This window comes from Oncorhynchus mykiss, chromosome 10 (genome assembly GCF_057628025.1).
Source record: "Oncorhynchus mykiss isolate SJ-2025 chromosome 10, ASM5762802v1, whole genome shotgun sequence".
NCBI classification, from domain to species: Eukaryota; Metazoa; Chordata; class Actinopteri; order Salmoniformes; family Salmonidae; genus Oncorhynchus; species Oncorhynchus mykiss.
The window spans coordinates 40,160,281-40,175,625 of record NC_143031.1 but is presented as its reverse complement, the minus strand read 5'-3'; the positions used below and the strand labels follow the sequence as shown (position 1 = coordinate 40,175,625).

The 15,345-nt window shown below is 42.1% G+C and overlaps 1 protein-coding gene across 2 annotated transcripts in view; it reads left to right on the top strand.

Moving 5' to 3' along the window:
• LOC110533872 (vascular endothelial zinc finger 1) overlaps positions 1–14,480 on the top strand; it is a 44,130-nt gene extending 29,650 nt beyond the window's left edge. The window contains exons 3-6 of one of the 2 annotated variants that reach the window (XM_021618437.3): positions 2,912–2,981; positions 3,421–3,583; positions 11,325–11,360; positions 12,052–14,480. In XM_021618437.3, the coding sequence (XP_021474112.3) occupies positions 2,912–2,981; positions 3,421–3,583; positions 11,325–11,360; positions 12,052–12,404 (622 nt within the window). In that variant the 3' untranslated portion in view covers positions 12,405–14,480. The remainder of the gene's footprint in view (positions 1–2,911; positions 2,982–3,420; positions 3,584–11,324; positions 11,361–12,051) is intronic. The other variant, XM_021618438.3, reaches the window with a different exon arrangement.
• The last annotated feature ends 865 nt before the right edge of the window (positions 14,481–15,345 follow it).

Below are 15,345 nucleotides of genomic sequence, written 5' to 3'. Positions count from 1 at the left end.
AATTCCATGTGAATTCACAATGCAGATGGTCTGTCGTGCTTCCTGCGGAGAGAGAAAATGTTATAATTTATGATGCTGCTGCACTTGCTTTTCACGAGAGGGGCGCGTGTAGCTTTTTGTTGTCATCCAATCACAAGTCATGTGGCAAGTTAAGATTTCAGTACTGGCTCCGAAGCAGCATGTGTATGCTACATGTTGTGTCTGTAGAGTTGCTAGGGCAACGGGCCTGCCTGCTCTGCTCGGAGAACAGGACGAGGGCATCAAGATGGTGGTAGCTGTACAAATAACTCATCCAAAGGGCTTTGACTTCTCAAACACAGCAGAAAGCTAACACAATATGATGCCCCCTCATCTTAATTCAGCCACTCACTTAGATCAACTAGCAAGCTAATCTTAGGTGTGTGTTTTTCACACAGGAAAACAATTAAAAAAATATATAAAAAAAATGTATTTCACCTTTTATTTAACCAGGTAGGCCAGTTGAGAACAAGTTCTCATTTACAACTGCGATCTGGCCAAGATAAAGCATAGCAGTGCCACAAAAAACAACAGAGTTACACACAAACAAATGTAGAGTCAATAACAGTAGAAAAATCTACGTACAGTGTGTGCAAATGTAAGGCAGTAAATCGGCCACTGAGGCAAAATAATTACAATTTAGCATTAACACTGGAGTAATAAATGTGAAGATGATGATGTGCAAGTAGAGATACTGGGGTTCAAGAGGATAAGTAACAATATGGTAATGAGGTAGTTTGGTGTGCTATTTACAGATTGGCTGTGTACAGTGATCAATTTTTCCAGTCATTAGCCGCAGAGAACTGGAAGGAAAGGCGGCCAAAGGAAGTGTTGGCTTTGGGGATGACCAGTGAAATATACCTGCTGGTGTGTGTGCTATGGGTGGGTGTTGCTATGGTGACCAGTGAGCTGAGAAGGCAGGGCTTTACCTAGAAACAACATCCTGGAGCCAGTGGGTTTGGCGACGAATATGAAGTGAGGGCCAGCCAACAAGAGCATGCAGGTCGCAGTGGTGGGTAGTATTGGGCTTTGGTGACAAACCAGATGGCACTGTGATAAACTACATCCAGTTTGCTGAGTAGTGTTGGAAGCTCTTTTGTAAATTACATCGCCGAAGTCAAGGATCGGTGGGATAGTCAGTTTTACAAAGGTATGTTTGGAGGCTTTGTTGCGAAATAGGAAGCCGATTCATGATTTATTTTTGGATTGGAGATGTTTAATGTGAGTCTGGAAGGAGAGTTTACAGTCTAACCAGACACTTAGAATATGTGGACAACTACAAATACCTAAGTCAGAACCGTCCAGAGTGGTGATGCTAGGTCGGGCGGGTGCGGGCAGTGATCGGTTGAAGAGCATGCATTTCGTTTTACTAACATTTAAGAACAGTTGGAGGCCACGGAAGGAGTGTTGTATGGCATTAAAGCTTGTTTGTTAGTTATCGAAAGTAAGGCGCAAAAACTAAACATAAGAATGGGAAGCATAGAAATAGCACACATAGACATGCTTTCAAAAGAGTGACTGATCTATAATGTATATTTCTATGTGAATTTGGTCAGATCACCCAAAAGTTATATATTGCAGCTTTAAATGTTTTAACATTGAAACGTTAACACCCCTAGATTAAATAAGACATTCGTTTGTTGTGACCATTGCTAGTTTAAACTGCTCAGCTCTTGGTTGTATCTCCTCCATTTGTTTGTTGTGAGTTGGTAACATTTGGAGGTGTTTCCATGCTTTGGACCAATCAAAATCAACTTGATACTCATGTCATTTTCATCAACAGATCTGTGGTTTTGTATTCCTCTAACCCAGGTCAATCAACGTTGCGGGGCCGTTTCTATGCCGGTTTAAAGGGAAAGGCTCATAAATACACCATGAAAACTGGAACAGATTGTCTTCGGGGAGGGTAGATATTTATACTCAGCTTTGTAAATTAATATAGACCCAATTTTGTTTTGTAGACAGCCAATTTAATTTAGAAAAAAAACCTATCACACTAACCTGCAGCCACTAGCTAGTTTGTCAGTTGACATTTTGAAGTTGGCGCCGTTCTGCCTGCGGAGCAGTGACTCGTTTATTTTGAGCAGCGTCCACTTTTTGACCATGGCCGTAATGACTTTGTATTCACTCTAATCATGCTAAATTCTGAGTAAATTGTCTGTAACTTGTTAACCATCTATGGTAGACATAGGGTCTTGACTATTGTTTTTCCAATGCAGTTCTCTGTTGACTGAAAATGTCTTTATGACCATTGAATGAAATAATAATTTTATGGGTTGGGTGAACACCCTACATTATGCTCTCTGTCCAAACTGTAATTTTAGAGCTGGGCAGTTAAGGGAAGAACCCGGCTTGGTTCCAACACAGTGACGCAGAGGTTTATCAGCACATTGAAAAGTGAGGCCGGCCAGCAGAATAACGTAATTCTGAGTCACTGTCAGACAGCCAGCCAGGTCTGCAGGCGCTCCCTCTCTCTTCTTGCGCCCCTCTCTTCTCGGTGTGTGTGTGTGTGTGTGTGTGTGTGGAAGCTGCTGTCCTCCTCGGTTAACAGTGAAAAGAAGAGAAGTCATTCTGGTTCACAGCACCTCTGAAAATATTCCACTTGACTCATCTCCTTTGTAACAAAACCACTACCAGTGTGAAACTGTCTCACTTTGGCCCAGCTGTTAGTTTTGGAGTTCTCCACACCATTCCTTATGACAGTGATAAAATGATTTAGCTCCTAGCCTGTCTGCTGTTGTCCAGGTTTTCAGTCAAACTAATGGGAGCTGCGATGAGTGGGATGTGTGAACAGTGGAGTCTCACTGGAAAGGTCAAAAGTTAAGAAACAGTCTGTTGTGTGTCTATTAATATTCTATAGCAAGATTCCCTTTTTTTCACCCCTCTCCTCCAGGCCAGACCACCTGAGCTGCCATGTGAAGCATGTCCACTCCTCAGAAAGACCGTTCAAATGCCAAGTAACGGTGAGAGAGAGAGCTGTACTGTGTGGCCTTATTAGGGCCACTTGTCAGCAGCTCGTTATTGACAACTGCATTTCTGTCAGCTAGCATGAACTCTCCAACTTTGCACTTTCTTCTCTGCCGGCTCTGACAGTACTTGTTAGTTTCCAGCATCAAAAGGAATGATGATAACTGTGCCCAACTAGTGTCTTTAAAATGAGCCGTAATTGCAGTCGGTTCATGACACCATACTCCAGTAGGCTCTGCCCTGTGGCCCCAGTAGATATTTATGATGATCTATAAGCCTTTATAGTTGGACATGTTCCATGCAGTCTGAATGATGAAAGCTGGCTGTGTTGGATAAATGATTAAAGCTGCACTTGGCACAAAGCTTGGTGGCACTATGAATAGTAGTGTGCCTCTAGGCCTGACCTTATGACCCTGTTCTCCTCTCCTCCCCCAGGCCTGTACTTCTGCCTTTGCCACCAAAGACAGACTGCGCTCCCACATGATCCGACATGAAGGGAAGGTCACCTGCAACATCTGCGGCAAGATGCTGAGCGCAGCCTACATTACCAGCCATCTAAAGACACACGGCCAGACCAACTTTAATTCCTCTAACAAAGGTAAGTCACGTTAGCCCGATCTCACCAGCCACTGCCCCCCCTCCCAACTCAAACTGTCGTTCTAATTTAGTAGATTTGATTGATTTAATACTTTTATTGTCCCTTTAGGTGAACAGCAGCTCCTGGCATACACATACACACAAAATCAAAAAACAGGACAAAGCCAACACAACTTCACTTATGGACAAGACATACGTTTGATCATGTAGTGTATGTGGACACCTGCTCGTCAAACATCTCATTCCAAAAATCATACTTTAATATGGAGTTGGCCCACCCTTTGCTGCTATAACAGCTGCCACTCTTCTGGGAATGCGTTCCACTAAATGTTTGAACATTGCTGCAAGGACTTGCTTCCAGTCAGCCACGAGCATTAGTGAGGTCGGGCACTGATGTTGCGTGATTAGGCTTGACTCGCAGTCTGTTCCGATTCATCCCAACGGTGTTTGAGCGGGTTAAGGTCAGGGCTCTGTGCAGGCCAGTCAAGTTCTTCCACACCTATCTTGACAAACCATTTCTGTATGGACCTTGCATTGCATGGGGGCATTGTCATGCTGAAACAGGAAAGGGTCTTCCCCAAACTGGTGCCACAAATTTGGAAGCACAGAGTTGTCTAGAATGTCGTATTCTGTAGCGTGAAGATTTCCTTTCACTGGAACTAAGGGGCCTAGCGCGAACCATGAAAAACAGCCCCAGACCATTATTCTGCCTCCACCAAACTTTACAGTTGGCACTGCATTTGGGGAAGTAGTGTTCTCCTGGCATGCGCTAAACCCATATTCATCTGTCAGACGGCCAGATGAAGTGTGAGTCATCACTCCAGAGATGGCGTTTCCACTGCTCCAGAATCCAATGGCGGCAAGCATTTTACCACTCCAGCCAATGCCTGGCATTGTAGATCTTAGGCTTGTATGGGGCTCCTCGGCCATGGAAACACATTTCATGACGTTCCTGACTAACAGTTCTTGTGCTAATGTTGCTTCCAGAGGCAGTTTGGAACTGTGTTGCAACAAAGGACAGACAATTTTTACGTGCTTCCCGTTCTGTGAGGTTGTGTGGCCTATCACTTCGTTCCTGAGCAGTTATTGCTCCTAGAAATTTCCACTTCACAATAACGGCACTTACAGTTGACCGTGGAAGCTATAGCAGGGCAGAAATTTGACAAACTGCTGACTTGTTGGAAAGGTGGCATCCTATGACAGAGTTTTTCACTAAGGTCATTCTACTGCCAATGTTTTTGTCTATGGAAATTGCATGGCTGTGTGCTCTATTCTATACACCTGTCAGCAACGGATGTGGCTGAAATAGCCAAATCCACTAACTTGAAGGGGTGTCCACATACTTTTGTATATACATTGCATTTGGTAAGTTTAAGACCCCTTTACGTTTGCCACATTTTGTTACATTGCAGCCTTATTCTAAAATTGATTAAATTACCCCCCCTCTTCGTCAATCTACACACAGTATCCCATAATGACAAATAATAAAAATATTTTTATAATTTTTTGCAAATTTATATCAAAAAATACAAAACTGAAATGTCACATTTACATAAGTATTCAGACCCTTTACTCAGTACTTTGTTGAAGCACCTTTGGCAGTGATTACAGCCTTGAGTCTTCTTGGGTATGATGCCATACAACTCTCCTTCCGTGGCCTCCAATTGCTCTTAAATACAAGTAAAACTAAATGCATGCTCTTCAACCGATCGCTGCCTGCACCTGCCCGCCCGTCCAACATCACTACTCTGGACGGTTCTGACTTAGAAATGTGGACAACTACAAATACCTAGGTGTCTGGTTAGACTATAAACTCTCCTTCCAGACTCACATTAAGCACCTCCAATCCAAAGTTAAATCTAGAATCGGTTTCCTATTTTGCAACAAAGCATCCTTCACTCATGCTGCCAAACATACCCTCGTAAAACTGACCATCCTACTGATCCTCGACTTCGGCGATGTCATTTACAAAATAGCCTCCAATACCCTACTCAATAAATTGGATGCAGTCTATCACAGTGCCATCCGTTTCGTCACCAAAGCCCCATATACTACCCACCACTGCGACCTGTATGCTCTCGTTGGCTGACCCTCGCTTCATACTCGTTGTCAAACCCACCGGCTCCAGGTCATCTACAAGACCCTGCTAGATAAAGTCCCCCCTTATCTCAGCTCGCTGGTCACCATAGCAACACCCACCTGTAGCACACGCTCCAGCAGGTATATCTCTCTGGTCACTCCCAAAACCAATTCTTCCTTTGGCTGCCTCTCCTTCCAGTTCTCTACTGCCAATGACTGGAACGAACTACAAAAATCTCTGAAACTGGAAACACTTATCTCCCTCACTAGCTTTAAGCACCAGCTGTCTGAGCAGCTCACAGATTACTCCACCTGTACATAGCCCATCTATAATTTAGCCCAAAAAACAACCTCTTCCCCCTGCTGTATTTATTTATTTAGCTCCTTTGCACCCCATTATTTCTATCTCTACCTTGCACATTCGTCCACTGCTAATCTACCATTCCAGTGTTTTACTTGCTATATTGTATTTACTTTGCCACCATGACCTTTAAAAATAACTTTACCTCCCTTATCTCACCTCAGTTGCTCACATCGTATATAGACTTATTTTTCTACTGTATTATTGACTGTATGTTTGTTTTACCTCATGTGTAACTCTGTTGTTGTATGTGTCGAACTGCTTTTCTTTATCTTGGCCAGGTCGCAATTGTAAATGAGAATTTGTTCTCAACTTGCCTACCTGGTTAAATAAAGGTAAAATAAATAAATAAAAATGACGCTACAAGCTTGGCACACCTGTATTTGGGGAGTTTTTTTCCCCCGCATTCTTCTCTGCAGATCCTCTTGAGCTCTGTCAGATTGGATGGGGAGTGTCGCTGCACATCTCTCCAGAGATGTTAGCTTGTGTCCATGCCTGGGCTCTGGCTGAACCACTCAAGGACATTCCGAGACTTGTCCCGAAGCCACTCCTACGTTGTCTTGGCTCTGTGCTTAGTTGTTGTCCTGTTGGAAGGTGAACCTTTGCCCCGTTCTGAGAACCTGCTCCAGAGCGTTCAGTACTTCATCAAGGACCTCTCTGTACTTTGGTCTGTTCATCTTTCCCTCGATCCTGGCTGGTCTTCCTGCCGCTGAAAAACGTCCCCACAGCATGATTCTGCCACCACCATACTTCACCGTAGGGATGGTGCCAGGTTTCCTCCAGACGTGAGGCTTCCGTCTGGCCACTCTACCATAAAGGCCTGATTGGCGGAGTGCTGCAGAGATGGGAGACATTTTCAGAAGGACAACTATCTCCACAGAGGAACTCTGGATCTCTGTCAGTGTCCATCGGGTTCTTGGTCACCTCCCTTACCAAGGCCCTTCTCCCCCGATTGCTCAGATTGGCCGGACGGCCAGCTCTAGGAAGAGTCTTGGTGGTTCCAAACTTCTTCCATTAAAGAATGATGTGGGCCACTGTTTTCTGGGGGACCGTCAATGCTGCAGACATTTTTTGGTACCCTGCCCCAGATCTGTGCCTCGACACAAGCTTGTCTCTGAGCTCTACGGACAATTATTTCGACCTCATTACTTGGTTTTTGCTCTGAAATGCGCTGTCAAATGTGGGACCTTTTTATATAGATGTGTGTGTGTGTGTGTGTGTGTGTGCGCCTTTCCATATCATGTGCAATCAATAGAATTTACCACAGGTGGACTCCAATCAAGCTATAGAAACATCAAGGATGATCAATGGAAACACGATACATCTGAGCTCAGTTTCGAGTCTCTTCGCAAAGGCTCTGAATAATGTAAATAAGGTTTTTCTGTTTTTTTTTATTTGCAATACATTTGCAAAGATATATCTTAACCTGTTTTCGCTTTGTCACGTGTGTGGATTGAGTTTTATTTAATTTAATACATTTTAGAAATTTGTCAACCTAACAAAATGTGGAAAAAGCAAAGGGGTCTGAATACTTTCCGAATGCGCTGTATAGTGTACTTAAAACAGACATATATATATATATATATAGATAGATAGATAGATACAGTGCCTTGCGAAAGTATTTGGCCCCCTTGAACTTTGCGACCTTTTGCCACATTTCAGGCTTCAAACATAAAGATATAAAACTGTATTTTTTTGTGAAGAATCAACAACAAGTGGGACACAATCATGAAGTGGAACGACATTTATTGGATATTTCAAACTTTTTTAACAAATCAAAAACTGAAAAATTGGGCGTGCAAAATTATTCAGCCCCCTTAAGTTAATAATTTGTAGCGCCACCTTTTGCTGCGATTACAGCTGTAAGTCGCTTGGGGTATGTCTCTATCAGTTTTGCACATCGAGAGACTGACATTTTTTCCCATTCTTCCTTGCAAAACAGCTCGAGCTCAGTGAGGTTGGATGGAGAGCATTTGTGAACAGCAGTTTTCAGTTCTTTCCACAGATTCTCGATTGGATTCAGGTCTGGACTTTGACTTGGCCATTCTAACACCTGGATATGTTTATTTCTGAACCATTCCATTGTAGATTTTGCTTTATGTTTTGGATCATTGTCTTGTTGGAAGACAAATCTCCGTCCCAGTCTCAGGTCTTTTGCAGACTCCATCAGGTTTTCTTCCAGAATGGTCCTGTATTTGGCTCCATCCATCTTCCCATCAATTTTAACCATCTTCCCTGTCCCTGCTGAAGAAAAGCAGGCCCAAACCATGATGCTGCCACCACCATGTTTGACAGTGGGGATGGTATGTTCAGGGTGATGAGCTGTGTTGCTTTTACGCCAAACATAACGTTTTGCATTGTTGCCAAAAAGTTCGATTTTGGTTTCATCTGACCAGAGCACCTTCTTCCACATGTTTGGTGTGTCTCCCAGGTGGCTTGTGGCAAACTTTAAACAACACTTTTTATGGATATCTTTAAGAAATGTCTTTCTTCTTGCCACTCTTCCATAAAGGCCAGATTTGTGCACTATACGACTGATTGTTGTCCTATGGACAGAGTCTCCCACCTCAGCTGTAGATGTCTGCAGTTCATCCAGAGTGATCATGGGCCTCTTGGCTGCATCTCTGATCAGTCTTCTCCTTGTATGAGCTGAAAGTTTAGAGGGACGGCCAGGTCTTGGTAGATTTGCAGTGGTCTGATACTCCTTCGATTTCAATATTATCGCTTGCACAGTGCTCCTTGGGATGTTTAAAGCTTGGGAAATCTTTTTGTATCCAAATCCGGCTTTAAACTTCTTCACAACAGTATCTCGGACCTGCCTGGTGTGTTCCTTGTTCTTCATGATGCTCTCTGCGCTTTTAACGGACCTCTGAGACTATCACATTGCAGGTGCATTTATACGGAGACTTGATTACACACAGGTGGATTGTATTTATCATCATTAGTCATTTAGGTCAACATTGGATCATTCAGAGATCCTCACTCAACTTCTGGAGAGAGTTTGCTGCACTGAAAGTAAAGGGGCTGAATAATTTTGCATGCCCAATTTTTCAGTTTTTGATTTGTTAAAAAAGTTTGAAATATCCAATAAATGTCGTTCCACTTCATGATTGTGTCCCACTTGTTGTTGAAACTTCACAAAAAAATACAGTTTTATATCTTTATGTTTGAAGCCTGAAATGTGGCAAAAGGTCGCAAAGTTCAAGGGGGCCGAATACTTTCGCAAGGCACTGTAGATAGATAGATAGATAGATTTAAATATGTGGGAAACCGGTTTAAAATAACTACTTCATAGGGCTTCAAAAGTTCTTACTTTATTTTTTTGTATACAAATTGAACATCCACACTTCTCATCCCATCGCTGACATTTTCCTAAAAGTCGTCTTTTACTCCATACCAAGACAGTGTGCCAGAGGCCAGTACTTGGGATAACTTCACTAGGTGATCTCACATTTACAGTGAAAATATCATGTTTGATTGGTGCTGACTTTATCCTTAGGCAGATTTCATTGTCTGTGTAGTAGAGCTACGGGACATGGAAGTGCCCACCGTACGTTTACCAAGATGACCATGTCCTCCTCGCTAGTTACGTTTCCCCATTTCTCTTCAATTACATTCTGTTTTCAAACATGAATTGGGTGTTACAATCCGTTGAGTAGAGAGATGTATACGCTATGCTATACGTACTTTAAAAAAATATATTAGTTTTGTCTGCACGTGGTATGTAATCTGACATTCTGGTTGACAGAAGTGGATGGCCTGTGGCAAAAATCTGTTCTAAATGTAAAGCGCTTTCAGCAATTGGCTCGTGTTTGAGCACAAAGGCGCACAGGAAAGTGGAACACTAAGTGAGATCTGATCCCACCACAACAACCTTACAGCTTCCCCACTCGATTGATTTGTGCAACTTTCACAGATTTAGAAGAGGGCAGGGTTTTTGTCAGAGGATTGCTCTCCCATGGGTCTTTATTGTTAGTGTTATTGACATCTTTGGTGGCATGAACTCAAGTTGACTTTGTTTTACTGCATAGTAAATCATTCAGAAGAATCCCTGCTACCGTAACCATTTAAATACATTGAGTGTACAAAACATTAGGAGCACCTGCTCTTTTCATGACAGACTGACCAGGTGAAAGCTATGATCCCTTCTTGATGTCACTTTTTAAATCCACTTAAATCCGTGTAGATGGAGGGGAGGAGACATGTTAAAGAAGGATTGTTAAGCCTTGAGACAATTGAGACATGGCTTGCGTGTGTGTTCCATTCGGAGGGTGAATGGGCAAGACAAAATATTGAATTTCCTTTGGATGAGGTATGGTAGTAGGTGCCAGGCGCACCGGTTTGAGTGTGTCAAGAACTGCAAGACTGCTGGGTTTTTCACTTTCAACAGTTTTCCGTGTGTATCAAGAATGGTCCTACCCCCAAAGGACATCCAGCCAACTTGACACAACTGTGGGGAGCATTGGAGTCAACATGGGCCAGCATCCCTGTGCAACACTTTCAACACCTTGTAGAGTCCATGCCCCCACGAATTGAGGCTGTTCTGAGGGTAAAATGGGGGGTGCAACTCAATATTAGGAAGGTGTTCCTAATGGTTTGTACATTGTGTCTACAAGTGTATAATAATGTTGTCAAGTACAGCCCAATAACTGGTTTCTTCCTCAGCCTTCACACTATGTGTCTGTAATTCCTGTTTATTAATCCGTGAATTTCCATTTGTGAAAGTGCTGTATTTGAGTTGTGGTGATACAGGCCGTTAGCACACGTGTTTGTGATTCTCCTGTGGCTGTGGAACATGAACTGTGTTCATCCCATCTGGAGAACACTGCATTACACATGAATCACTGCTCAAAAGGTGTAGTCAATAACAAAGTATAATCAACATTTCTCAGATTCCTGTTTGTTACTCAGACAGTAGAAGCAACAAGGCCTTTCCCTGGCCACTGAAGGGAAAGCCCTTGGCAGCTAAAGCAGAGTGCATAAACATAGCAGCTATCTGAACGAGCACTGCCACCCTTCTCCCAAGGGTCCACAACACAAGGCAGACATATACAGCACAGAGAACTCTACAAATAGGATATTGCTTGTCACCACAGTAATCCTATGGCCCGTTCCCTCCTTCCCCTAAGGACTTGTAGGCCAGGGTGTGTGCCACTGTTCTGGTGTTTGTACCAACCTTGCCCACCTGAAGTGGGGCCTGTAGACTGTACTGAGAGAGTGACACCCTGGCCCTAGCGCAGCAGCCTTGGCTGGCCTGCTGACAGACAGCCCTTTTATAACACCTGTGTGTCTTTCTGAATAGGGGACTGGCAGTGGAACTCCTCAGGGGGACAAAAAGGTAATAATAATAATAATAATAATAATGTAGTATTGTGTGAAAACCAAACCTTACCCCAAACCCCCTGCCTGCAACCCAAGATTACACACAGTCACATCACACACACAAGTATAAGGCAAGGATAAATCGATGTTAGGATGTGGGTAAACTCCCAAAAGGGGGGCAGCGGTGCATTTCTGCCAAGAGCCAAATGAATATAGGGAAAATGCTGCATGATAGTGTGTCACTTCATTTACAAACATTGCATCATTACATTCCACAGAAATTTCTGTACCCTAATTTTACAACTGTTTTACTATACTATGTACAGCAAGAATGACCGCTAGAGTTTTATTTTTACTGTTTAACCTATACATGATTTACCTGCTTCAGTATTTCTTTAGAAAAGCATGCATTTGTCACATTTAAAGAAGTGTGAAATGGTTATTGCTATTATGGTCAGTTTTAGTTTAATCTGTGCTGCAGGTACTCAACTCAAGGCAGTAGCAGTAAAGAGAAGAATGCTGAAGGCGTATACTGCAAAAATAGTCTCTGTACACTGCAAAAAATAATCTATGCAAAATAGTCAAGTAGAGACCGCATTCTTCCCTCTGTTTTAATGGCGGGGAATAACCAGTAAGTCTGTGTGTACAAGTATTTGTTTGATTTAGCAGTGAACCTTAAACACTGTATCCTCTATTCCGTTCTCTAGACAGTAATGATGTCCACAACTCTGCCTCAGCCACACCTGTAACAGGCTCCGCCCCCATCACCACCACGATGAACCGGGGAAACTCCATCAACAACCCCGTCACCATAGCGTCGCAAATGAACATTTCCACCAACACGGTGAACGTCAGCCTCCAGCACCCAGTCACCATCACTGGACCCATCAACATCGCCTCGATCAACATCCCTACCACGGCACACATGAATATTGCCCACCCTCTGGCCATCAGCACCCCAATGGCCATGACAATGTCCGGGCCCCTCAACATCGCCATGAGGTCCATGGAGAGTATGCCTTTTCTGTCCCAAGTCCTGCCTTCGTCCCCACCCTGGTAAAAAAAAAAGGTGGAGAGAATTAGGCAAAACAAGAGTTGATGATGCCTCCTCCTTACCCCCATCTTTCCCCAGACCACTCCTCAGACCTGGAAATGAAAGTTTAGCCTACTTGTGCTGTGCAGCGGGAGAGAACCTCCCTGTCACATGGCTCCAACCCAAACAATGCTACATCACAGAAAAGAGAACCAGAACAGTTGTGTAGAAGTTAGATTGGGTTTTGTCGTATCTGAATTACTTCAAAATTAGATGTAGTGAGTCGATGAAGTGTTATACAGTGATGCCTACATTAGTCGTAGTAGGATGAACAAGAGGGGAGGACTCCTCTCAAGTCTCGCTAAACGCCCATACCTTTGCAATTGGAAGATCATTTTTAAAAGCACTAATGCAATAAGGTATGAATTGCTAGTTTTATTGTTCCATAGGTTCTCTTACAAAGCCAGTGTGTGTTTCTTATAAGTTGTTTTTATCTAAAGCCTGCTAATCAGTATTTAATATTTTTAGGAGAGCAGTCAAACAAAAGGGACAAAGACTTCCGTTTGGACGGAAGGTTATTTTTTCATAGCTGTGAAACTTTGTTTTTCAAATAAGAGGTATGCTCTTGAGGTACATGTTAATGTATTCTCACCATCAATAATTGAATCTGTATTTTGTTGAAGTGGATATCTGGAAATTGTCCCTCTTGACTGTTAAATATGTGTACAGTTAGTTTTTTTTCTCTGTGTTAGGGATGGCAGAGGTGTGCTTCTTTTGTTTGGTCATCAGTTGACGTACATTATTTGACACAAACTGAAAGAGGAATGAGTATTGCACTGAAAGCATATCCCATGTGTCACTTAACTGCAGTATTATCAATGATCAAATTGGAGTGTTAGGTAACCAGCCTACATAATAACAGGGCCATCTAGTGGCTTGCAAATGCCATTGAGGAAATGATCCTGAAGTTCACAAATGTGTATTTCTTTAATTATTATTATTATCACGTTGGTGATGGTTTATAGTTTTGTTAGAAATATGTTATACCCTTTTTAATATTGGTTTTGATGATCCTGATAGTATGGACATTCTGCTCAGATAACACAATGAGAGTAGCCCTGTAAACTTTATTTTTTGTTTTATTTGATTGAATTCACATCTAACAAACTTGATCCTTTTCCCATGTTACCTTGTAAATATTTAACTCTCCATATACATTTTTTTGCTAAAAGAAAAACGTAGAAGTCCTTAAGACTAGGGATCTAAGAACTCTTTAATTTTGTGAACATAACTGTCCATTTTAATAATCATGTCAGCAAACTGTACTTTCAATCAAACATCCATTGTCTCCGCCTGTGTCATGGTGATTTATGGATGAGGTGACGGGTGTATTTAGAACAAAACACTAATGGTTTTTGAGAAGTGTATGAAAGTTGTAGTGTGATGCAGACAATTTTAGTTGAGCCAACATGGCCTCGGCAGCACATCTCAGGCATTGAGACCCATAGATTACTAGATAAGACGTTCTTACTTGGCCATATCACCTTTGCAAGGTTTTTGTGCTGTGTGAGGTATAGTATTTCCTGAAAGATCACACACAAGATGCAGGCACATTTTTCCCACAAGTTCTTTCAAAGAAAATCCAATGATGAGTGTTTTTATTATGCATTGAGTAGATGAACTATAATTGCCTGTTCTGTTTGCCAAATTTGATACAATTATGAGGTTCAAATAAGCTAATATTTTGAATTGAATATTTCATAATTTTGAACAAGAAGAAAAGAACAATGATTTGGAAATTATTGGACCTCCTGTGAAGGCATTGAATGTATATCTTTGTACAAACTATTTTAGTTCTGAGGATGTCATAGTTACAATAGACATGTGAAAGATAACCTTTTTATAAATATTTTGTATTAGAACATTAACAATGGTAATTTTGTATATACCTAATGAAGACTAGGCTTTCTGATTAGCAGAAAGGTAAAACATTCCTACATTTTTTTAAATGTATGTTTGAAATTATTACGTAAACATGCTCAATGTTTTATGTGCCTTTTTTTATTTGGATTGTCTAAATAAAATAAAACATGATGGGTGGGCTTTGTGGCTGTGTGCCATTTCCTGGTGAGTCAGCCTATGGTGGGAGGCTAGCTGTTCCACTCATTAGAGCCTCTACACTCATACCCCACAGTAGTATAGATGTTCACACACTTAATTGACAGTCACGTTTCCTCTTGTCAGATTGCTTTGTGCCTTTTTTGGCTTTTAGGCCATTTGGGGCCTTGTTCTGTGATTTGAGACACCAAGGGGCTGCCGAGTGGCGCAGCGGTCTGAGGCACTGTATCTCAGTGCTTCGATTCCAGGCTGTATCACAACCGGCCGTGATGGGGAGTCCAGTAGGGCGGCGCACAATTGGCCCAGCGTCGAGTTAGGGTTTGGCCGACGTAAGCAGTCATTGTAAATAAGAATTAGTTATTAACTGACTTGCCTAGTTAAATAAACGTTTTTAAAAAATAAAACAAAAACGGTCCAGTTTCCCAGACACAGGTTAAGCCTAGTCAGACAAAACATTTTTCAATAGAGATTCACCATTTAAATTGCTACCTAGTCCAAGTCTAAGCTTTGTGTTTGTGTGAAACCTGATGGGTTTGATGCTCTATTTAGTTACTGATGATGCGTGAATGACCTTTCCAGTCTTTATTGCCTGCTGCAGAATAAATGACTACTGATGTGCTGTTTGTTTTATTCAGGTCCAATGTCAATTGCCCACTCCTTTTCAGCTGATCCTCCTTTGATGTTTATACAGTTCAAGGTGGCTAGATGATGCTCCCTATTTAAAATGGTAAAATATTTGAAGAGATAAAGGAGATTAGTCTTAAATATTGCATATTGTTTTCATTTAAAAAATATCTACAGTATTTGGTTAGTATATTCAGTAGACTGACATGTAGGCCAACATTCTGCA